Source organism: Zalophus californianus, chromosome 8 (assembly GCF_009762305.2).
Source record: "Zalophus californianus isolate mZalCal1 chromosome 8, mZalCal1.pri.v2, whole genome shotgun sequence".
Classification (NCBI taxonomy): Eukaryota; Metazoa; Chordata; class Mammalia; order Carnivora; family Otariidae; genus Zalophus; species Zalophus californianus.
Window position 1 is genome coordinate 89,816,579 of NC_045602.1, and position 25,305 is coordinate 89,841,883.

Here is a 25,305-nt window from a genome sequence, read left to right on the forward strand (position 1 = left end):
AGGCTTCTGGTCAACAGCAGGAGTCGAAGCTATACTCAGATTTTTGACGGCATGGGACGCTCACACCCCTAACCCCCGTGTTTTTCAACCACCAACTATGTACATGTATCTAAAACCACCACCCAGATCAAGCCATAGAAATTTCCAGACCCCAGAGGTTTCCCTTACAACCCCTCCCAGTCAGTAACCCCCAGCCCCAACCACCGTGTGACTGCTCTCAGCATGGATTGATATGCTTGCTGTTGAACTAGCAATTGCAGGGCCTGCCCTGCCGAGTGTGGCGGCGGTTGGCTTGCTCTTCTGCTGTGTAGCACGTGGATGTACCACAGTTTATTTCTCCATCGCCCTCTTGATGGCAGTTCTGGTTTTTAACTGCTGTGATCATCCTTGTGTGTGAGCACCTATGCGTTCTTTTTTTTTTTTTTTTTTTTAAGATTTTATTTATTTATTTGACAGAGAATGAGAGAGAGAGAGCACAAGAGGGAGGAGGGTCAGAGGGAGAAGCAGACCCCCTGCTGAGCAGGGAGCCCGATGCGGGACTCGATCCCGGGACTCCAGGATCATGACCTGAGCCGAAGGCAGTTGCTTAACCAACTGAGCCACCCAGGCGCCCCCACCTATGCGTTCTTATCTGTAGGTTATACGCCAGGAGTGATGTTCTTGACAATAAGAGAAACAGAGGTTTAGCTTTAGTAGATCCCACCACAAACAGTTTCCAGAGTAGTCATATCAGGTGTATGCACTGCTAAATATTAAGAGACACATCCGTTGCTCCCAGTTGCATATCAAATTACACTCCAGTAGTGTGTTGTTTCTCCGACATTCTTTTATTTTTTATTTTTTTTTGAAGTGAAGTTGAAAGTTTATTAAGTGAAGGTGAGAACAGGAAGGAAAGAAAAAAGCTCTCTAGAGTGCGAGGGTCCCGAACGGGTTGCCACTGAGGTCTTTTATGGTCAGTGTTTTATAGAAAAGTGACCAGGGAACTGAAATCTTGACATCACTGCTGATAGCACCATGATTACCTCTCTTTTGAATATCTCATCTCTGATGTTTAAGACAAACGAGGTGGTCTGGTTCTGTTCCCTTATTTCTGGTTTCCTTATGCCTTAGCATTTCTGGGGTTTTTGGTGAGCCTGGTCATGTAACCCCTACCTATCTCTCCCTACCTGGCCCTTACTCATTTTTAGTGTTTACAGCACTCTTAAAAGAAACCCTGAACCCATTAGCAGTCACCCCCCATCTTCTCCAACTTCTCTCTACCCCTACCCCAGCTCTAAGGCAGCCATGAATCTACTTTCTGTCTATATCGATTTGCTTATTCTGGACAGTTCATATACGTGGCATTATACATATGGATGTTATATGCAACTAATGAATCGTGGAATACTACATCAAAAACTAATGATGTATTATATGTTGACTAATTGAACATAATAAAAAAATAGAAAGCTACTGAGCAAAATTGGAAAAAAAAAAGAAAAAAAATAATTTTTTTAAATGAGGGGTACCTGGTAGGCTCAGTCGGTTAAGCCTATTTAAGGTTTCCTCTCCCACATTCTTGCCAACTTTTTAATTCTTGACCTGATGGTTCAAATGCCTTGTTGTAATTTGTATTCTGGGGCCGCCATAAATGTGATGAATCTTACTGTGTTTTTTTCAAGTTTCCTCTTATATCCTTTAGGAAAATTACAGAGCTGTTTTCCCTGTAGAAACCTATCCTTTTTGGTTTCAGGTTTCTTGAGGTCTATTATACTGTTTTTCCTTTTGCATGTGGTTTCAGTGGGAGAACCGATCAACTTCGAGGCTTGGGAGTGGCTCCACAAGGTGGTGGGGGACAGCAGATGCACGCTGGTGGACACGTGGTGGCAGACAGGTGAGAGTCCCTGAGGAGAAGGGGTCTGGGCACGCCTTTGGAACCTGGCACCAGGCTCAATCGCGGTACACGACAGCACATGGGGACCTGTGGCCGAGCCTAAGTCTTGGAGGGTCAAGTGTGAGTGAGGCTCTGTCATTGCTATCCAACACCACTAAGGCCTCAGCCCCTGGGCACGTGTGGTGGCTGGAAAACCCGGTGTCTGGAGTGAGAGGCCGAGCCGGGCTGCTGGCTCGCAGCTGGAAGACTCGGGATGTGTATGACTTCCCCGAGCCTTGGGTTCCTCGTTTGTTAAGTGGGGATACTCCACTACAGGCCCCAACGGGGATGGAGAGAGGTGATACAACTGCTCTATGTTGTCCAAGGCCTGACAGGTAGTAGGTGCTTAGCTAAACGTTCATTTTCCCTGTAGGGGGCCACATGCCCAACACAAGTACACCTGATGCAGATGGGCCCCACTGCAGGGGACCAGAGTCTAAATTTAGATTTCAGTGGGAAAGGCATTTTTTTTTTCTGTGCCATTTTGTTTTGCTTTGCCCTTTCTCCTCTGGGGTATCTGACTTATTAGGATGTTCACGGCAAGAGACCACCACTGATGTAAAGAATGTAGCCAACTGGGATCTCATTCTTCAAGAAGCCAGAAAGTGAGGCGTTGCAAATAGCTCTGTTCTCCATTTGGGAAGGCTCAGGATGGAGACTCTCTACAACTGAGTCTCCTGAGGCATTTCCATGCAGGCTGAGAGAGAGAGGTGCCAAAGAAATACTTGAGAACAGAATTGTGGGCATTGCTTTTCATTGTTTGGGGTTTGTGTGTGCGGGGGGAGGAGCACTGGCCCAGAAGCAATTCATTTCCTCTGTCTTCCTGTGTAAGTGAGTGGGCTCTGTCCTTTTCCACAGAGCCAAGGATGAGGGGAGGCAGCCCCTGTCCCTGTGGAGTGCCCCAGCTCCTGGGACTGACCCCTCTGTCTTGGGCCCACATCTTGTTTCTGCAGATGAGAGGACCAGAACCCGAGTCTGGTCTTGCCTCAGAAAGATATCTTTGTGTCACTGGGGGCCAAGCAGGGACAAACACCCATCTCCCACCCTGGGAGAGCACTTATGTGTCCATCACAGACCCTTTGATGGCATGTCTAGATAAACATCTCAGTAGCCCCTGGGCCCAGCCTCCGTTTCTTCCTTATTCTCCCTGTAGAAACGGGTGGCATCTGCATCGCGCCACGGCCCTCGGAAGAAGGGGCAGAGATCCTCCCTGGCATGGCAATGCGGCCCTTTTTTGGCATTGTCCCGGTGCTCATGGACGAGAAGGTAAGGGCCTTGTGGAGGCATCCCCTTCCTGCACGCATGCCCTGTGGAGCTCCTGTCTGCCTTCCTGGCCTCCTCTGCCCCTGTCTCACATCACATGGGCCTGGCTCTAGTAGGTGGCAGAGGGGTGAGCATTCACTGCAGCGTCTCCTCGAGGGCACACAGTTGAAATCCATGTGTGGAGTAAGCGCAGGGTCCTCCAGGAAGCCCTCTTAGGCTGGTTCCTTGCAGAGGAGAAAGGCAGTTCCTTTTGGGGCACGCTTGTCATTTTTCACATTTCTGTTTTCACGTATTTCTCTGGCACCCCCCTCTGTCATTTCTCAAAAGAACATTAGTTCTTTGCTTCTAAAGCAGAATCTGTGCGTTCTCTCACACGTGTGTCTCTGGGTCCATAGGGAAAAGTCATGGAGGGCAATAACGTCTCCGGGGCTCTGTGCCTGTCCCAGGCCTGGCCGGGCATGGCCAGGACCATCTACGGAGACCACCAGAGATTCATGGAGGCCTACTTCAAGCCTTACCCAGGTGAGCTGGCTAAAGTGGATTGTGTCATGCATTTTTATACACTTTGGGAAGCATAGGCTCAGGAAACGTTTTAAAGGTAATGATGACTGAGTGTAGTGTGTACACTTTGGAGTTGGAGTCCTATCCCCTCCCCCTCACCTTCCTGACCTTCCTGGGCTCTGGAATGGGAAGAGTCCCTGGGGTTTAAGTGGGGCTGCAAGCAGAGACTGAAGCACCTGGCCCTTGGTGTGCACGCCTTAGGCTACTAGGAAGGAAGAGTGAAGAAACCACTCTGGAAAACTGGCATGATGGCTGGCTGTGAGTTTTCTCCTGGCTTACTTTTTTTTTTCCCCGGTTTGCTTTATGTCATTGGGTTGGAAGATAATATACACAGTGTGCCTATTGGAACCTGTCATCTTTATCTCAAGCTTGTGAATGAGCCTCACTTTTGGGGATGCTTGGATGTGCTCTTTGTATACCATCTACTCTGCAGACGTTTGCAGTCATGACGTGGTCAGAACTCTGCTGTTTCGGAACCACTGCCCTTTCTCTAGCACACAGCCAGATGGCACCATCTAGAGAAGTGTCTCTGCAAGGGGTTGGCAGGAAGGCGGGTAGGCAGGAAGTCATCAGAGCTGGGGCTTCAGAGATTTCTTCCGTAGAGTGAGGTCAGGCTGTGTGTCTTGCTGTGTCCCTCCTGGAGGGATGGGAGCCCCACCAGGTCCTGGTGCAGAGGTATTGGTGCTGAATTCCCCCGCTGTGGTGCAGGCCACTACTTCACCGGTGATGGGGCATACCGGACGGAAGGCGGCTACTACCAGATCACAGGGCGGATGGATGACGTCATCAACATCAGCGGTCATAGGCTGGGGACCGCAGAGATCGAGGACGCGATGGTGAGCATGGTCGGGCCTCCTTTGCTTGGGTACCTCCACAAGGCCTTGGATTTACTTGTGTGCTGACTCAGGCGGTTCATCTGCATGTTTTGTCTTGTGTTCTGCACAGGCTAGCCACCCCGCCGTGCCAGAGACCGCTGTCATTGGCTATCCTCATGACATCAAAGGAGAAGGTGAGCACCCACAAAAGGTGCTTCTCATTCCTGGTCTCATGCACATTGTGGCACTCTGTAAAAGGAATTTGACTCCGGGAGTGGGTGGTAGGGGTTTTGTATGGGTCAGGCTGTTGCTTTCTTCTGTCCTATGTGGAGGTTTTGGGTGAGGAGACTCGATAGCATGTATGTTAGACAAGGGTCAGATTTTTGAAATGTCCTAGCTCTGCCATCCTTTAAGGACACACATCCACAAGCAGCGAGGACCTGTTTGGCCCCTGCTGAGCTTGGGAGTTTCCTCCTCTGTCCACATGCATGTGGCAGCTTGGTTATGGAGGGTGCCCACGAAATGCCCTGTCCTGCTCACAGTGTCTCCTTGCACGTGCTCGGTCACAGTGCCCCATGCACCTGCCACAGGGGCTGGTCCACAGGTCCTGGCGCGGGCCCTTGTGCAGCTCTGGCATTCTTTTTGGAGGAATTTGACCTGTGGTTCTCACTGCAGATGCTGAATGATAATCAGAATCGTCTTTATTTGAAGACACCCATTGTTCCAAAGTCCACCAGTTTCTAAGTGGGTGGGTCTGGGAAGGAACAAGGTCACCTGAGTATTGTAGTGCCCAGTGCACCGTGGCCACACTCACTTGGCCTGGTGTGACCTGCACACTCGCTGACTCTGTGCTGCACTGCTGGGCAGGCCATCCACCGCCTGACCAAGCAGCCTGGGAAGGGCACTTGGCCTCTTGCTGTCAGGGCCATCCTCTGTCTCTGCGTGCCCCAGTGTCATCTGCCTTCCTGTCACATTTGTGTGCCACAGTTCCATTATTTACTCAAACACCTTATCTAAATCAACCCATTGTAAAATTTAACATTTATTTAAACACTTTTTTAAAGATTTTATTTGTTTGTCAGAGATACAGAGCGAGAGAGCACAAGCAGGGGGAGGAGCAGGCTTCCCGCAGACCAGGGAGCTGATGCGGGGGCTCGATCCCAGGACCCCGGCATCATGACCTGAGCTGAAGGCAGACATTAGGTGGTGACAGACGCTTAACCAACTGAGCCACCGAGGCGTCCTATTTAGATACTTGAAAAAGCATTTTCAGTTGCCGTAAGAAGCATGTGTCCATGAGGCTGCTGCCCCTTCCTTAGAAGGAGACTGGAAAATGCATGAGAGCAGTCAGGGATAGAAAGGGGACGGAGATGGGTCAGGTCCTCTCGTGTGACATTCAGAGGCCTTGGGTCAGCTTGTGTCCCTGTAGCAGAAGCTGCAGCCCAAGTAACTCTGGGATCAGTAGGCCTTTTAGTGCCTGTCAGGCAGCTGGGGGGAATGTGCATATCATGGGTATGGTGATAGACGTTTTTCTGATTTCTTTTAAAGATTTTTTATTTTTTGACAGAAAGAGAGACAGCGAGAGAGGGAACACAAGCAGGGGGAGTGGGAGAGGGAGAAGCAGGCTTCCCGTGGAGCAGGGAGCCCGATTCGGGGCTCAATCCCAGACCCTGGGATCATGACCTGAGCCAAAGGCAGACACTTAACAACTGAGCCACCCAGGTGCCCCTGTTTTTCTGATTTCTAACACAGTTGAGCATCTATATGATGGTAACACACGAGCAACAGCAAAAGCTGTTGGGTACCTGTGTATTCCCACTCCCTAGATTTGCACGTGGTCTGACTGAGGGGAGCCCATGGTCAGGTCTGGTCTGGTCTGATTAGGACCCAGACTTGGCGAGGAACAAAACTCCCTGCTTCATAGAGCTTATATGCTGGAGGGTCAGGGAGTAGAGGGGAGAGACAGACAATAAGCAATAAACACAAGCAATAACGAAACTACATATAGTAGGTTAGGTGGCATGTGCCATGGGGAGAATTAATTAAGATGGGGTGGGATTGGTGCGGGTATACACAGGCTGAACATATATAGGAACTTCATGTATGCAAGGGGACACTGCAGGTCCATGAGGGAAGCTAGACTGTCTGCAGGGCTGCTGGGATGGCTCTTGTGGAGAAACAATGGAATTGGATCTGTGTCCCACACATGCAAGATTATCCCGGGTGGATTGAAAAGAAATGTAGAAACCTGTGGGAACCACTGCTAATCCTTTCTGGAACATGGTAGGATATTGACAAACAAAACTTAGTGTTTATGCTAAAATATTGGTTGGCCAGCACTGCCCAACAGGGCTTCCAGCCAAGCCGGAGCTTGCTCTTCATCTGTGCTGTCCAGGACAGTCGCCACAAGCTACAGGGGGCTCATGCCACCCAGGAACTACATGATAACCTTAATTTCATTTACATTTAAATAGCTCCTGTGGCTAGTGCCCACTGTGTTGGACACGTACCCACAAGATTAGTGCCACCTGTCATGTTCCCATCACTACGTCTCAAGAGTGGACAGTCTCCTGTGGCTCCTGCGAGCCCACATTATGGGCTACTTCACAGGTACAGGGGTGGTAGGAGAGGTTAATTCATGCCTCCAAGGTGACATCCCCATCCAGTCAACAGCAGAGCCGAAGGGAGCTCTCATCTACATGTTGGCTTCACTAGGATGTTCATAGGAGCTGTTAGAATCGCTTCCACTTTGAGAAAAAAAAAATCACTTTCCACTTTGGATGAAATGGAAATGCATCTTTAAGGCTGCAACTAAAGGAAGCAGCTGCTACAGGTCACCAATGTATGATTTAAAGATCCTTAAGATATATGATAACTGTGTACAATGCTCTGCCTTGGAGATGGTTTGTGGTTGAACACACCCCAAACCTTTGACTCCTTTCAGCTGCATTTGCCTTCATCGTGTTGAAGGACAACACAGGTGACACAGATGCGGTGGTGAAGGAGCTCAAATCAGCAGTGGCCACCAAGATTGCCAAGTATGCCGTGCCCGATCAGATTCTGGTGAGTGGCACCTGGCCCTCAGGTGTGACAGTGCTGCTTGTTGTAAGCCTTCTTCTCTACTTCCCCCAAGTAATGAGCAACAGTGATCCCTTCCGTCGGCAGCAACATGGATGTTAGCTGTTCGGTTGCCTGGGGTGTAGGTGGGGAAGGTGAGTTGCTGCATCCGCAGAGAGAGGGGGAGGCCAGAAGACCTCACAGCAAACGTTTTCACAACTCAGAGGATCATGCTGGGCAGGATTAGGTGCTCTCTTACTTTGGCATGTGGAGGCCAGTTATAGGAGCAGGGCTGGGTGGTGACGAAAATTAGAGATTTTACTTATTTTTTAAAAGTTTTTATTTAAATTCCAGTTAATTAACATACAGTGTAATATTAGTTTCAGATGTACAAGGGAGTGATTCAACACTTATATACATCACCTAGTGCTCATCATAACCAGGGCACTCCTTAATCTCCATCACCTACTTAACCCATCTCTTGCCCACCTCCCCTCTAGCAACCATTAGTTTGTTCTCTATCATTAAGAGTTTCTTGGTTTGCATCTCTCTCTCTTTCCCCTTTTGCTCATATATTTTGTTTCTTAAATTCCACATATGAGTGAAATCATATGGTATTTTTCTTTCTCTGACTGACTTATTTTGCTTAGCACTGTACTCTCTGGCTCCATCCATGTTATTGTCAGTGGTAAGATTTCATTCTTTTTTTTTTTTAAGATTTTTTTATTTATTAGAGAGAGTGAGAGATAGCACGAGAGGGAAGAGGGTCAGAGGGTCAGAGGGAGAAGCAGACTCCCTGCTGAGCAGAGAGTCCAATGCGGGACTCGATCCCGGGACTCCAGGATCATGACCTGAGTCGAAGGCAGTCGCTTAACCAACTGAGCCACCCAGGCGCCCTCATTCTTTTTTTATGGTTGGATAATACTCCACTGGAGATTATGTATGTATACACACACACACATATACACACACATATACACATATATATCTATATACACACCACATCTTTATTCATTCATCAGTCAATGGACACTTGGGCTCCTTCCATAATTTGGCTATTGTAGGTAATGCTGCTATAAACATCGGAGTGCATGTACCCCTTTGAATTAGTGTTTTTTGGATTCTTTGGGTAAATACCTAGTAGTGTGACTGCTGGATCAGAGGGTAGTTCTATTTTTAACTTTTGAGGAACCTTCATACAGTTTTCTAGAGTGGCTGCACCAGCTTGCATTCCCACCAACAGTGTAAGAGGGTTCCCCTTTCTCCACATCCTTGCCAACATCTGTTGTTTCCTGTGTTGTTGAGTTTAGCCATTCTGACCGGTATCAGGTGATACCTCATTGTAGTGTTGATTTGTATTTCCCTGATGATGAGTGATGTTGAGCATCCTTTCATGTGTCTGCTGGCCATCTGTATTGTCTTCTTTGCAAAAATGTCTATTCATGTCTTCTGCCCAGTTTTTAATTGGATTGTTTTTTGGGTGTTGAGTTTGATAAGCTCTTTATAGATTTTGGATACTAACCCTTTATCAGATATGTCATTTGCAAAACATCTTCTCTCATTCTGTAGGTTGCCTTTTAGTTTTGTTGATTGTTTCCTCCACTGTGCAGAAGCTTTTTATTTTGATGAAGACCCAATAGTTTATTTTTGCTTTTGTTTCCCTTGCCTCAGGAGATCTATCTAGAAAGAAGTTCTATGGCTGATGTCAAAGAGGTTACTCTCTGTGTTCTCCTTTTGGATTTTTATGGTCTCAGGTCTCACATTTAGGTCTTTAATCCATTTTGAATTTATGTTTGTGTCTAGTGTAAGAAAGTGGTCCAGTTTCATTCTTTTGCATGTGGCTGTCCAGTTTTCCCATTACCATTTGTTGCAGAGATGGTCTTTTTCCCATTGGATATTCTTTATTGCTCTGTCAAAGATTAATTGACCATATAGTTGTGGGTCATTTCTGGGTTTTCAATTCTGTTCCAATCATCTATGTGTTTACTTTTGTGCCAGTACCATGCTGTTTTGATCACTACAGCTTTGTAATATAACTTGAAGCCTGGAATTGTGATGCTTCCAGCTTTGCTTTTCTTTTTCAAGGTTTCTTTGGATATTTGGGGGTCTTTTGTGTTTCCATACAAATTTTAGAATTGTTTGTTCTAGTTCCTGTGAAAAATGCTGTTGGTATTTGATAGGAATTGCATTAAATGTGTAGTGCTTGGGTAGTATAGACATTTTAACAATATTTGTTCTTCCAATCCATGAGCATGGAATGTCTTTCCATTTCTCATCTTCAGTTTCTTTCATCAGTGTTTTATAGTTTTCACAGTACAGATCTTTTACCTCTTTGGTTAGGTTTAGTCCTAGGTATCTTACTGTTTTTGGTGCAATTGTAAATGGGATTGATTCCTTAATTTCTCTTTCTGCTGTTTCATTATGGTGTCTAGAAATGCAACAGATTTCTGTATGTTGATTTTGTATCCTGTGACTTTACTGAATTTGTGTATTAGTTCTAGCAGTTTTTTGTTGGAATCTTTGTTTTTTTACACAGAGTATCATGTCATCTGCAAATAGTGAAAATTTTACTTCTTCCTTGCTGATTTGGATGCCTTTTACTTCTTTTTGTTTGACTGCTATGCTTAGGACTTCTGGTACTATCTTAAATAACACTGGTGAGAATGGACATCCCTGTCTTGTTCTTGACTGTAGAAGAAAAGCTCTCAGGTTTTTCCCATTGAGGATGATGTTAGCTGTGAGTTTTTTGTTTGTGGTCTTTATAATGTTGAGGTGTGTTCCCTTTAAACCTACTTTGTTGAGGGTTTTTTTTTATCATGAATGTCCTGTACTTTGTCAGATGCTTTTTCTGCACCTATTGAAATCATATGGCTTTTATCCTTTCTTTGTTAATATGGTGTATCACATTAATTTGCAAATATTGTACCACCCTTGCAACCCAGGAATAAATCCCACTTGATTGTGGTGAATGATTTTTTAAATGTATTATTTGCTAGTATTTTATTGAGGATTTTTGCATCTGTGTTCATCAGGGATATTGGCCTTTAGTTCTCTTTCTTAGTGGAGTCTTTTTTTCTTTTTGGATTTAATAAAGTTTTATTTTCCCAAATGTACAGTTGGGGGGATCTGTTAATGCGTCTTTACCAGCAGCAGGGGCATCTCCACCCTTGGTGTTTCTCGTGTAAATTACTTGAGCTCTGTGCTTTGAAACCAGTTTTTAATGAGTCCTTTACTAAGGAGCTCCTGAAGGACTGCCCTGGCCAGGGAACCTCGAATCTTCAGTCTCCCAGAGACAACACCTGGAGTCATAAGCTTATAGTTGGGAACTTCCTTACAGAGTTTGTCATATGTCACTTTGTCAAACAAGACCAGGTTATTGAGCTTGTCCCAAACTTTGCCTTTGGACCCCTTCTTTCTGGCCTTACTCCTGGATTTGTTCACTGGGTCTTTATCATTTTTGGCTGACTTTCCAGCATCTTTCTTCTTGTTGTCCTTGGGCGGCATGGTGAAGCTCAGAGGACAGTGGTCACCCTTGCAGCCTGGCTAAGATGTAGGACAATAAGGTTAGTGGAGTCTTTCTCTGGGTTTGGTATCAGGGTAATGCTCGCTTCATAGAATTAATTTGGAAGTTTTCCTTCCTTTTCTATTTTATGGAATGATTTGAGAAGAATAGGTGTTTGGTAGAATTTGCCTGTGAAGCCATCTGGGCCTGGACTGTTGTTTGTTGGGAGATTTTTGATTACAGACTCAATTTCTTTGCTGGTTATTGGTCTGTTCAAGTTTTCTATTTTTTCCTGTTTCAATTTTGGTAATTTATATGTATCTAGGAATTTATCCATTTCTTCTAGGTTGTCCAGTTTGTTGGCATATAGTTTTTCATGATATTATCTTATTTTTGGATGGAATGTTCTGAATATATCTGTTAAGTCCCTCTGGTCCAGTGTGTCATTCAAAGCCATTGTTTCCTTATTGATTTTCTGTTTAGATGATCTGTCTATTGGTGTAAGTGGGATGTTAAAGTCACCTATTATTATTGTATTATTATCAATTAGGTCCTTTATGTTTGTTATTTTTTTAATATATATTTGGGTGTTCCCATGTTGTTGGCATAAATATTTATGATTGTTATATCTTCTTGTTGGATTATCCCCTTTATATATAGTGTCCTTCTTTGTCTCTTGTTACAGTCTTTGTTTTAAAATATATTTTGTCCAAAATAAATATTGCTACTCCAGCTTTCTTTTGACATCCATTCGCATGACAATGTTTCTCCAACTGCTCACTTTCAATTTGCAGGTGTCTTTAGGTCTCAAATGAGTCTCTTTTTGGCAGCATATAGATGGGTCTTGTTTTTTTATCCATTCTGACACCATATGCCTTTTGATTGGAGTTTTTAGTCTGTTTAAATTCAGAGTAATTATTATTGTTTTTTAAAGATTTTATTTATTTATTTGAGAGAGAGAGAGAACACGCACGGGTTGGGGGAGGGGCAGAGGGAGAGGGAGAAGCAGACTCCCCACTGAGTGGGGAGCCCAAAGCTGGGCTTGATCCCAAGACCCTGCCTGAGATCATGACCTGTTTTGTCATTGTGTCTGGAGATTTTCTCTGATCCTTTTTTGTCTTTGTCACATTTGGTCTCTTCTTTGAACTTAAAGAGTCTCTTTTAAAGTTAAAAATAGAACTACCCTATGACCCAGCAATTGCACTACTATGTATTTATCTAAAGGATACAAACTGATTTGAAGGGGCATGTGCACCCCGATGTTTATAGCAGCAATGTCCACAAGAGCCAAATTATGGAAAGAGCCCAGGTGTCCATCTATAGATGAATGGATAAAGAAATGGTATCTATACACAATGCAATATTACTCAGTCATCAAAAAGAATGAAATCTTACCATTTGCACTGATGTGGATGGAACTGGAGGGTATTATGTTATGCAAAATAAGTCAGTCGGATAAAGACAAATACCACATGATTTCACTCATATGTTCAATTTAAGAAACAAAACAGATGAACTTAGGGGAAGGGAAGGAAAAAATATAAGATGAGGATAGGGAGGCAAACTGTAAGAAACACTGAACTCTAGGAAACAAACTGAGGGTTGTTGGAGGGGAGGTGGGTGGGGGATGGGGTAACTGGGTGATGGGCATTAAGAAGGGCATGAGATGTAATGAGCACTGGGTGTTATATGAAACTGATGAATCACTAAATTCTACCCTGGTGTAACTAATAATACAGTATATATTAACTAAATTGAATTTAAATAAAGAATTAAAAAAAGAGTCCCTTTTAATATTTCCTGCAGGGCTGGGTTAGTGGTCACAAACTCCTTTAGTTTTTGTTTGTCTGGGAAACTCTTTATCTCTTATTCTGTTCTGAATGACAGCCTTGCTGGATAGAGTATTCTTGGCTACAGATTGTTCCCATTTAGCACTTTGAATATATATCATGCTACTCCCTTTTGGCATGCCAAGTTTCTATGGAGAAATCTCCAGCTAGCCTTTGGGGTCTTCCCTTGTAAGTTAAGGACTTTTTTCTTGATGCTTTTAAGATTTTTTTCTCTATCACTATATTTTGCAAGTTTAACTACCACATGTTAGTGTTGGCCTGCTTTTGTTGATGGGGGTTCTCTGTTCCCCCTAGATCTGGATGTCTGTTTCCTTCCCCAGATTAGGGAAGTTTTCAGCTATTATTTCTTCAAACAAATTTTCTGCCTCCTTTCGTCTCTCTTCTTCTGGGACTCCTATAATGCAAATGTTTTTACATTTGTTGGAGTCACTGAGTTCTTGAAGTCTATTCTCATGTTTCCTAATTCTTTCTCTTTTGTTCAGCTTCATTATTTTCCATTATTTTATCTTCTAGGTCACTAATTTGTTCCTTTGCTTCTTCCAGTCTGCTGCTAATTGTATCAGGCCTGTTTCCAATTTCATGTATTGCATTCTTCATCTCTCATTGATTCTTTTTTAACTCTTTTATCTCTGTGGTAAGGTTCTCATTGAAGTCTTCTATTCTTCTTTCAAGTCCAGTGAGTATCCTTATGATTGTCACTTTAAATTCTCCATCATGCATGTTACTTATATCTGTCTCACTTAGACCTCTGGCTGTGGCTTTATCTTGTTCTTTCATTTGGGATAAATTCTTCCATCCTCTCATTTTGTCTTAAGTCTCTACCTTCTTCTAAAAATTAGAGAGTTTAAATAGAGAAACATGTAGAAAGTACCAGCTTTCCCTAGCCCCTATGTGGTTTCTGAACACATCTCCTGATGTTAGTGCGGGAGACACTGCCAGACCCCTATCTGAGGGAGTCTGTGTTGGAGTCAGGTCTGGGGAATAATGGGGCCACCTTTCCAGCCCCATTAGGTTTCCACTCCTTTCTTTGTTAACATTTTCCCCACAGCCTTCCTTGGTTCAGAGGAGGTCCTCTGAGGGAGGCATGGCCCCAGACTCACCTGGTCTTATACAAAGTCAAGCTCTTGGCCTGGACCAGAGTTTCAGGGAAACCCGAACTCCCCTAGGTGAACTCAACCCTTTCAAAAGATGGGTAACTGTTAAAGAGCCCCAAACACAGCTCTTAACATACTGCTATTGACATTAAGGGGACCATGGTTGTTTGAAAAGTTAAATGCTAAATTTTCAAACACTAAACAAGACAACATTTTTCTCTAAAGTAGTAGCTCTTACCTTTTATGTCAGCAAAAAACAACCTTGGGCCAGGCCAGTCGGTGGAGATGAGTTGCCATGGCATATGCTTGGTTCTGTTGCTACTGGGGAGCCCTCAGAAATGTAGCAAATGGGAGACAGAGGTATCAGCAGTGAGGCAGACCAGGGTACCAGCAGACCCTGCCTGAAGAAGGACTTCAGCAAAACCCCTGACGTATGGTTGATCCTTCGGGTTGATTTCAGTTTATGTCTAGATTGTGGGAAGATAAAACCAGAGACCACAGGCCCCCATGTTCTCTAGGGTGGGCCTGGCACCTCAGTCGTGTTCATTCCTGAGTCCCCAGCGAGGCTCTCATCCCCTGGGCAGAGCCCTTCTTATGCCAACAAAATTGGATGCCGCTGGGAGTCTGGGTACCACACAAACTTGAATGCTGCACCTCTTCCTTGCCAGGTAGTGAAGCGTCTTCCAAAAACTCGGTCTGGAAAAGTCATGCGGAGGCTCCTGAGGAAGATAATCATGGGCAGAGCTCAGGATCTGGGGGACACCACCACCCTGGAGGACCCCAGTGTCATCACGGAAATCCTGAGTGCCTACCAGAAGTACAAAGACAAGCAAGCTGCCTCTCAGTGATGGGCTCTGGTCAAGACCCAGTGCCCACACCCCTAACCATCCTTCCAGAATGTAGCACTCAGATGTGGTCATTTCCTGCTGTCTCAGAAGCAGTCCTCTCCCAGAGCATAACCCATACTGCCCCAGTGTGAAGTCTGTGCTAAACCCTGCCTTCTTGCTGCTGAGAACCCATGAAGAGGTACTATCAGACATGCTTAGCATTTGCTTCCCCTTGTCCTGAATTTGGTTTCCTGGAATGAAAAGTCACTGTCATCTCCATTTCTGTGTTACCTCCTGACAGCACAGGAAGGTGAAAAGCCTGGTAACGTGTGCCTGCTCAGATGACTGAGAAGTAGAAGCAATCATGTGTTTTCCCAGATGTTTCTAGATACAAAGGCAGATATTTTATTTTTATACTTTTATATTTTGGAAGAATGTACAAATACATACATGTAGTATGTGGATTTACATGTACACGCTCTTTGTAACATTTAGAGTTATGAAAATCTTTTGTGCCTCTGCTCATGGGGAAATGTGGAGATGGTCAGAGGGTGCATTTTTAATGTTTGGCATATTGGGGAATCTGTATTGGAAATGTTTGTACCTTTGTCTAAATACAGCTATCTTGAGAACTTTCAAGCTCGTAGCATCCTTTTTTGATATATATTTCTATTTCCCTTGGTTTATGTATAATAAAACCTAACTCTTAAGAAGTGGTGGTACGAATGTGCTCTGATTTTAGTTCTAGAACCACTCATGTACTCTTTTTCTCCAAGCTGTGATATGGAAAGACTTCCCTCTCCACCTTGGATGCCTCTTGGTAGGAGGTCAACATGCTCCAAATATGTGGGGATGTTCAGGGAGGGAAGCCCATGGAAACTCAGGTGACTCCTCGTTAGGGCCCTAATTTGGCTAGAAATGGGTCCTTGAAAACTGCTTGCCCTTCATTCTGTGGTTGGTCTGGGAAGAACCACAGAGGTCCAAGGATGAGACTTGGAACTCTGAATCAACTCTCTCTCTCTCTCTCTTTTAAGTATGCCTTAAGTCATCTGAACACTAGCAAGATGACATAAATCATTAGGTTGCAAAGTGTTTATTTATTAGCTAAGCATTCAGGGGCCAATGGCATGGAGTACAGGTGAAGGCAGCTGCTGAGCTGGGTCCTTGGGAACGGGGAAAATTCGTCCTTATCTGTACTCCATGTTATATGGTGCCTTGCAGCCGTGGAGGTGTTCAAGTGGTGTCTGGGGTACTGAACACCTACTGTAGGTCATAACTATGCTTGCTTCTCTCTGATTAGGTGAGTATGCCTGTGACACCAACGGGGTGGCCATTAGCTGTAGCCCACAGATACACTGAGTGATGGTCTGTTCTCTGTCGCTAAGCAACAAGCCATGCTTAGCAACAGAGACATGTGGCATGTGTGGTGGACCTGGCAGCTTGTAGTTACGGCACTTTTTATGAAGTGGCTTGGATATAAACTTGGATAGTGACCAGGGCAGTTCAGATAAAGCTTTATTTTGTTCATCCTCTTCTCCCTGTGGTGATGTTTTTGATCAAATAATGCTGTTGTTGCTGAATATAATCCTAAGGACAAAACTGGAAGGGGCCTATTCATTCAAAAGAGAACACCTAATAGTCCATTGGGGAGGAAACCCATTACAGGGAGGAAATCTAGACTAAGAGCTCACCCATCTCAGACTGTTGCTTGGTAAACCTGTGTCTAGATTGCTGTGCTATCCAATACACTAGTTCTACGTAGCTCTTTAGGTGTAAGTAAAAAACAATATAGAATAGAATGGAATGGAATAAAATAAAATATTCCATTCCACAGTGGCAGTAGCCACAGTTCACATGCTCAGTAGCCACATGGCCAGTAGCTACCAGATTGGACAGCATGGACAACAACATTCCCACCATCACACACAGTTCTGGTGGTGGGCGCTGGTCTGGAACACCCATTAGAATGAGGAAGCAAAAACGATGTCAGGGTCACAGACTGCATCCGTGAGCAGCAGAGGCTTGCCTGAGAGAGACATTCCCTGACCCAGGGTTATCCTTTCTCTAGACGTGAGAGAACATCGGTTTCTGTGTCCTTCGCTGAACGGAGAAGCTGATTTTAGAGAATACACTGAACTGGTGCCACGGGAGTTGGGTGTGAGAGGCCCCAGTCTGGGCGGCTCCTACAAAGCCTGGACCCCTGTTTTACCCACCGCAATGAGTTCATGGTAAAGAAAAGGGAGTGTGAATTCTCACCCAGTTTCCCCAGCCTGACTGGAAAGAGGGGACTTCGCCATGGAATTAACATGAGCTCTTGGTTGTTGCAGAGCTGACTTGCACCCACTGCACCGACCACCCTCAGGATACCCAACATCGGGAACAGCAGTAATGGTCACATTACACTGCTGGGCACTGTGTGCAGGGAGGCCCCGATAAGGTTCTGGATTCCATCCCCCCATCTCCTCCTCGTGTGGCCTTCTGAGGCAGACACCGTTATCCCAGCTTCACAGAAGAGGTGGGGAGAGGCAGAGCTGGGATGTGGATGGAGCTTGTCTGGCTCTACGCTTGACCCCCAAGCTCAGACCAAATGTGTGGCCCCTTCCTGCAAGAGCTTTGAAGAATATCAACCACATTTTATTTTTATTATTTTATTATTATTTCTTTAAGGTGCTTTACTGTTGACATCTGGGTAGCTCTATGAACTGTTATCTTGGATAGGGGTAAGAAGCCTAAATCCAGGCCAAGAAGAAGCTTTCCTGGAGACAGCGCTTTTGGAAGGGGTGGTAATGCCAATTTGACTTTCAGTGAAGCTCTAATTGGGGCTATGTGAGTTTTCCCTTCATCAGTTTGGGAATTTTGCTGCATAACAGGATTAAACCAAATAAATACATAATTTCTAGGTCTGTGAATACCAACTGTCTTTGGTTTTTGTAGTATTATCTTTTGTTGACTTGTTTTTATTCATCCTGCATGGGCTCTGAGGCACTTCTTGGATCTGTAGCTCAATATCCATCTTAATCAGTTTTGGAAGTATCTCAATCATTATCTCCTCAAATATAGTGTTTGCCTATTTGGTCTCCTTTTTTGAGGAACTTCTCACCTTCTATTTTCTAGATCTCTTACTGCTTTAGTCTCCAGTGTCCTGGAAGCAGACCCTGAGATGAGGGCCTGCATGTAGGTGATTTGCTTAGTTAGGAATGGGACCCTCAGGACAGGCGTGAGGAATGGGGGTGTGAAACAGGGAGGGAGGGAAACCAATGCAAGCAGGTGCGGCGCTGGGACAGCCGGCACCGACAGCCGCTGCTCCGTCTCCTGGGCTTCAGGGGGTGTCTTAACCAGCGTGTCCCCGACCCAACTCAGAACGAGCTGTCTGAGATGTTGCACAGCCTCTTAACTTTCTCCTCTGGAGCCTGCAGATGCACTCAGGAAAAAGTGGCTCCTTGCACTAGGCTCACCTCCCTGAGCTTCTGTCTCCAAAAAAGCCCTCCTGCCTGCTGCCCTGGTTTATAAGTATCGGAGTATCATTTTTGTTCTCACTTGCCTTGCTCTCTGGAACGAAAAGAGGGGTAAGAAAAAAAGAAGCCTCTGTTTCTACACTCTTGTTCAGTTGCTCAGATTCTTCTTCTCCCTATCTTAAGGATATGGGGAGATGGGGGGATGCCCCCAAATTTATTCCTAATCAGCCATGCCAGAGGCAAGCTGTGACCCTCCAAGCGCACCCCCAGGGAGTTCCCTCACAGTGGCCTTTGCTAAATGTGAAGCTGAAATTCCTGCCTGCACCAGTCTTTATTCCAAATAGCAGAGAAGGAGCTTGTTAGTGCCCCTGGTGCCTGCACCAAAAGGTACCAACCATGGCCAAGGAGGTGAGAAACCAGAGGGCCAAAATCCAAGTCTAAATAAACCTAGAAAGAGCAAAGGGGAAGAAGGCTGGGGCTGGCTGACCTAGGACATCATCAACAGACTGGTAAGTACCAAGGAGTTTACAGTCTGTTGGAATAGATGGCCTGCCAACTTCTTTTGCAGACAGGGTGGGATTTTCTTGGTAAGAGCCACCAACTGGGTAACTGTCTAGTCTCCTTGCTCCTGTAGACCAGACTTCTGCTGAGCAGCCTTCTGGATGCACAGCCTCATTTTGGGCTGATTCTTTCCCAAGGAAGATGTCACCTCAGCCAATCACACATCTCTTTATTCTTGAGCCAAGGAAACACTTACATATGCATACGTTTGCTCAAAAAGGCAGAGCAGAAATCGTCCAAAGGGAAATAACTAGTTGCTTTCAAGAAATGGTTTCTGGATGTAATGAAATGTGATTCACGAGTTACCCAAGGAACCGATGGAGCAGATGAGCTCACTTCTCAACAGAGGTAACAATAATGAATGTCTAGGTCTATGCAGATGCCAACTGGTGAATGTCTTTCCTATGAGCACCTTTTCCTACCAAGTCAGGGTTGACCTTATGAATCCTCCTCATTAGGGTAATTAAGGCAGTTTTGTCCAGTCAGCTTATTTCTAATCCTCACCTCTCCCCTTGCCTGCTTCTCACTGGGGCAGACATCATTCAGTGTGCCAGCCCTGCCCTGCTCATGCCTATGCCACCTAGTCTCCTCTCTCAGTCCTCCCCACCCTGAATGCTCAGTGGAACATGGGACCCTGTCCTCTAACACGGCAATCAGACTTGGGCACCTCACCAAAGTTGGGAGCATCAGAGTCTCAGTCCAGGAATCTGGACTGTGGACAAAGAGACTGTAGTTAGCTGGTGGAATACATGAAATAGGAGGTCACGGAGAGCTGGGCTTGAGGCAATAATTTCCTGCCACGGGCATGTTCAACCAGAGAACCCTGGCATATCAGGACGCATTTAGATGCAAGCACAAACCGCTCACCTGACCAGGCCTTGGATGCACAAGGGGTGGCTTTCCTCATGTAACCCAGAAGCCCAGGGGTACATGGTTGCTGGCAGGAGTTAGCCTAGGTTTTCTCTTCTTGGTGTGTTGTCTTTTAGACCTCAGGGTGATTTTCCACCATCACAAGATGCTACTGCCATTCTAAGCATAACTCTGGGAGTCAGAGGAGGGTAAGTAAGGGCAGGACACTATCTCTCCTTTTTATTGGAAAAGCAGGAACTTTTCCTAGAGGCCAAAAGAAACCCTAGATTGCTGCTTTTAACTCAAGGCCAGATTCTAGCCTGTATCACTGTATCCAGCTCTAATAGAGGGCAGCAAAGAGGAAGACGGACAGTCCCATAACAAGGCTTGCCACTGAATCACCAGGGATGAAGAGGCAAAACACAGTGAGGTATGAGGGAGGTTGAGAGGAGTACTGCTCCTGTTTCTCCAGGTCCTCGTACCAGTCCCTGTGAGGCCAGGCTGCACTTTCTGTGTTGGAGTTCCATGAGCTATCTCCATAACCTTCCAATAAATCCCTCCCTCATCTTAAGTGGGCTTTTGTGAATGTCTGTGTCTGGCAACTGGATGATCTCTAGGATACTTTTTCTACTCTGAACAAGTTAGTCTCCATTCTCTAACTTTACACTCTCCACTCTCCCACCTGAGCTGACACCAGAACTTCCTATCACAACACAACAACTTAGCTTGAACTTCTGTTTGGAGCAGGTCACTCCTGCTTTCCTGGATTTGGGGCAGGGAGAAGCGCTCTGTCTATTGCTGCTCTTCTTCACCCCTTTAGAGCATCTTTTAGATGATTCTTCTTTGATTACTCATAACCTTGCAGTCTACCCTGATTGTTATCCCCTTGTTGACCAATCCATGGCCACCCCACGCTTCCCTCTTAAGCCTGTTTTGTGTCCTCTTCCATCCCTTCAACCTGCCATCATAATTCTACTTCTTCCATGAAACCTTCTCTGGGCACTGCTACCTGATGGGACTTGTTCCCTGTGGCCCCCAACGCACTGTGTGGTTCCTCTGTGGCACTGTTTTAGATCGGTTATCATGCTTATCTCCCCTCTGAGATCATAACATGTCTGCAAGTTGGCTCACCTTATTTCACCTTTGTTTTGTCACAGCACTTGGCTAAGCACCTGAAAGGCTTTCAGGAGATATCTACAAAAGAAATGGAAACAGAATGGGATTGGGAAAAAGCAGTGGCCTGGAAATAGGGAGTATTTCCAGTCTAAGCTGTGAGGCACAGTACTGGCTCCTTGCTCAGCATCACTGCCTCTCCTTCCCTGCTGGCAGAGCCCTGATTTGTTGAGATAAGTGCCTTCCACATGGGCCAGAGTTTCAATGCAAATGGGCCTCATCCCCACTCTCAGGGTGTGTGGGGGTCGCTTTTGGTTGGCCTAACCCAGTGGTTCGCAATCAGGGGCTATCTTGGTCTCCCAGGGGACACTTGGCAGTGTCCGGAGAGATTACTGCTTATCATGACTAGGTGGGATACTATTGGCATCTAGTGGGTGGAGGCCAGGGATGCAGCTAAATATCGTGCAATGCACAGGAGAGCTTCTTCCTGCCATCCCCAGCAAAGAATTATCTGGCCCAGAATATCAGTGGTGCTGAGGTTGAGAAACCTGTTCTAACCAATTACATTGATCCCATCTCCCTGTTGATAACTGGGTGGCAGCTAGGCTAGAGCCTCGGTAGAGAACTGAAACAAACCACAACCAGCAATGTGGATCTCACCATGAAAAACGGTACTAAACTGTGCCACCCAACACAATCTAAACTCAAACCTTTTAATTTAGCTCATTCAGACCACTTGCTCCCAGATAAGACAAGCTGATCTCCCAGTAACTTCACTTGGACTCATGTGTTCCAGGTAAGACCACTGACTCCCCCAATGAGTCTCCTAGTTTACAAATTCTGGCCCATCGCTGCCAATACCATCTTTTACAAACACCAGCCCTAACCCCTCAAGGACCTTCTGTAACCCCATTTTTGAGGAGCCTCACAGGTCCTTCTGGCGAATTTCTTTGCTGCAACAAGTTCAATAAATCTAACTTCTTATTACTATTACTTACTTTTGACAGGTATGTTCCTGGCTGTTTTTGGTTGGTAGGCTTTAATGCTGGGCATGGAATACAAATAATTCCAATGCAACGAGCTAAATCTTATGCTTGGGGCATGTTCAAAGTGGCTTAGACACAATAGGGGAAGAGTTTTCAGCAATGATACTTGAAGTGAGTCCTAAATGACAAAGGTTGTTTTGGCCAAGTGGTGAAGGAAAGCATTTTCACAAGAAGGAATAATATGGACAAAGGCAGGGAGGCTTAGAATTAGAAATAGCAAGCAATGCTGAGTGTCTGAAACACAGCAGGAGGGAAAATCCAGACAGGAAGAAAGGGGCCAGATCATGCAGTGCTGTTTAAACTTTTATCCTGGATCTAACAGCTATACTGGTTGTATTGGATAGGAAATGAAGTAAAATATTGCCGAGGCCTTAATTACATCTCTGCCAGGCATGGTAATCCCTGCAGAACTAGATTTATATGAGAACTCTTCAGACTTTGCTCATGCTGGTTCTTCATCTCTTATTAAACAGTCATATGGGATTCTATTGCCACCTAACACTAAGAAAGGCAATGACATGTTTGATCAGGGAAGTCTTTAAGTGCAATAAGGAAATTAATTCTTAATACTTCATTTTGAACATGCCTTTTCTAGAGATGATGCACAGTAATGGGATTTGGTTTCCTCTGCCTGGAAATCCTGTTTCTTCTCAAAATCCTAGTCATTTCTCAGGTTCTTAATCTATCAAATGCTCTCACAAGATCATATTATTCCCCTTTAATGCAATTTTTACATTTCACATTTATCTTTATGATGACCTGATTAAAGTCATCTCTCACTAGTTTAATTTCAGTAAGTGAGCGAGCTTGTCTGTGGCTTGCTCACCATCACCTCCCAGCACCTAGAAATATACCTAGCTGACTAAAATACTGTTAAATGAATGATCACTTCGTGCTTAGACCTTATTTGTTGTAATTAATGATTTCTATATACCCCCTTTTACTTCTAAGGGTAACCCTTTCACAAACCTTGTCAAATATTTGGTTGTAGCAAAAAGATTTAGTACTCAATGGCTTTAATCCAAACGGCAGCATATTTCCCAAATTTTCCCCTTAACAGGATCTGTTTCGTAAAGGGTCACGATTTTCAGGTGGACATTACGGCCCTCGTAGGCCTCCAGTACGAACTCGTTATTTTTTTTACCCCGCCTATACGAACCGGGTCTTTGTCATTTAACAAGCAGGGCCATCTTCTACCCACACAAACGGCCAACACCTCAGCCCAGCACCGCCCATTTGCACCATTATGCGCCTAACGATTACTGCGGTCCCACCGCCAGCAATAAAGGAACGCAGGAAGCGCAGGCGCTGGGCTGGACGAGCCCGGGGTTAGACCACGCGCGTTCCGGGGCCTCGGAAGCGTCCGCACTGGCTCAGGGCCCTCCGAGCGTCCGCCCACTCGCACTCGCCGGGAAGTGCCGCCCAGACACGCTCTAGGAGCCTCCGTGCCAGTTGCCAGTAGGGGCGGGCCAGCGACGTCACTTCCGCGCGCGGTCGGGGCGGGGCCGAGGGCGGGGCCCGGATGTGGGCGGGCCGGGGCGGCGGGCGGGCGCAGAGCCGGCCTTGCTCCCTCCCGGTTAGTGACGGGGTTAGGGGCTGTGGCACTCGCACCATGAGCGAGGCGGACGGGCTGCGGCAGCGGCGGCCGCTGCGGCCGCAGGTCGTCACGGACAATGGCCAGGCCCCCGAGGCCAAGGACGGCAGGTAGGCCGGGCCCCTGGCCGTGGGCCGCGAATGGCCGGGTCGACCCTCCCTAACCACTGGGACGGCAATAACAGCAGTTGGGTAAATGCGTTGCCAAGCGCGCCGCAGGCGCCATCCCATTTAATTCCCCGAGCAATACTCGTTTTATAGGGGAGGAAACGGGCTCCGACCAAGCGGATGCACCTGCCAGGTCCTTGAGGCTTGGGTGCACCCTGCGCCCAATTTCAGCCAATTTCCCTGGCTCTTGGGGTCCCGAGACCGCCTCAATCCGCATCTGCCCCTTTCTGCCCCTCACTCCTTCCCCAGCTTACAGAGCTGTTGCTTCCTCGCCTTTCCCTAGCTCCCTCGTCCCCTCCCCCCCATCTTTCCTGCTGGCGTACCCGATCCCCCGAGGGAGGACCACCTTGCCACCTCGCCACGGTCCTAGGTCTTCCCAGTCCCCCGCTCTCACTGTGCTGAAAGGAAGTCCAAAAGCATGCTTGGGTCACTCCTCGTGTTCCAGCGAAGAGCTGGCCTCTCTGCACCTGCTCTTCTGCACCTTCCCACCTCTCGCTGTGTGATGAGTTTCATTGTGGTTTTCAGGAAAAAGTAGAGAACAAGAAGTGACATTGTTAATCAACTTTTGTGAGAATTTAGGCTTGCACATTTTTCCTCATTGGGACGGAGAAGCATAGGAAACTAGTTGATACCTACCTAATAAAAAAAATCTCTGATTTTTGGCCTTCGCTTCTCTGAACCTTACAGAATTTACATATACTATGTTTTGTTAGCTAAAAACTGAAGCAGGATCCTTAAACATACATTTAAAAATATAATACTTAAACTTCTGTCTTTAATTTTGTCTCCTGAGTCTCTTGTGAATTTTTAGGGAGAACCAAGAGGCCCTGTGCAGACCAACCTCAAAGTTGTGGAACTGATTGACTTATAAGTTGATAGAAATATTGGAAGTATTTATCGGTGTGCCTAGGGGTGTGGTACATAATGAGGGCTAGTTTCTGTGGGAACAGACTGGGTATTCACTGATGATAATAAGAGGACCACACTTGACTGAGGGCTGTAGCAGAGAGGAGTGTTTTGCTTTAGAAAGGCAATTTGCAGAGAAGAGATTTTGGTAATATTTGACTCCCGGGGCTGGTGGAAATGTCAGTAATATGCTGAATAAACTCAGAGGTTTCCAAAGACGTAGGACTTTCAGTGCAAACCAGGACAAGTGATTGTGGATATTGTTAAGTCATGGTCTGCTGATGACTGAGGAGCCTTTTAGAATGGACATGCAAGGACTGACAGTGCTTTACTACCAGAAACCACGAAAACAAGGCTTGCTCGCACACTTCTACATGGGAAGTGAAAGAGCCGGTGGCTCTGAGGGGCAGTGTGTTGAAAACCAGGGCATATAGATACACCTGAGGGCATTTGTTGGTTGGGCTTCTCTGACACTCCTGAGTGCAAGGCAGAGGGGCTGATTTAATTACATTGTTTCTCAGTTTCTCTGTGGGGTCTCTCACTTAATGGCAGGATGAATTGGATATTACAGAATCATCATCTGCTGCTGTTCTTTTCCACTGTGCCTTTTACAAAACTGTGTGTATTTAAGACATTTTCTTGACTTCCCTGTCCATGAACATTGTTCTTATTTTCCCGTGTTTCTCTTTCTCTTATGTATTTGATCCCATTTCTATATATCTGTAATGGTCTC

General features: G+C 45.8%; 2 protein-coding genes and 1 pseudogene across 6 annotated transcripts in view; 2 read left to right on the plus strand and 1 right to left on the minus strand.

The window, feature by feature from the left end:
- Positions 1–15,591, plus strand: part of ACSS1 (acyl-CoA synthetase short chain family member 1) — a 66,287-nt gene extending 50,696 nt beyond the window's left edge. For 2 of the 3 annotated variants that reach the window (XM_027620887.2, XM_027620889.2), the window contains exons 8-13: positions 1,781–1,873; positions 3,066–3,178; positions 3,571–3,697; positions 4,445–4,572; positions 4,682–4,745; positions 14,723–15,591. In XM_027620887.2, the coding sequence (XP_027476688.1) occupies positions 1,781–1,873; positions 3,066–3,178; positions 3,571–3,697; positions 4,445–4,572; positions 4,682–4,745; positions 14,723–15,033 (836 nt within the window). In that variant the 3' untranslated portion in view covers positions 15,034–15,591. Of the gene's footprint in view, positions 1–1,780; positions 1,874–3,065; positions 3,179–3,570; positions 3,698–4,444; positions 4,573–4,681; positions 4,746–7,495; positions 7,615–14,722 lie in introns of all 3 variants that reach the window. The other variant, XM_027620888.2, reaches the window with a different exon arrangement.
- LOC113937451 lies at positions 10,679–11,220 on the minus strand (annotated as a pseudogene).
- A 7,840-nt stretch (positions 15,592–23,431) lies between the features above and the next one.
- The window catches only part of LOC113937391 (adipocyte plasma membrane associated protein), a 34,162-nt gene continuing 32,288 nt past the window's right edge, over positions 23,432–25,305 (plus strand). The window contains exon 1 of one of the 3 annotated variants that reach the window (XM_027621625.2): positions 23,432–23,609. In XM_027621625.2, the coding sequence (XP_027477426.1) occupies positions 23,518–23,609 (92 nt within the window). In that variant the 5' untranslated portion in view covers positions 23,432–23,517. The remainder of the gene's footprint in view (positions 23,610–25,305) is intronic. The other 2 variants (XM_027621624.2, XM_027621626.1) reach the window with 2 other exon arrangements.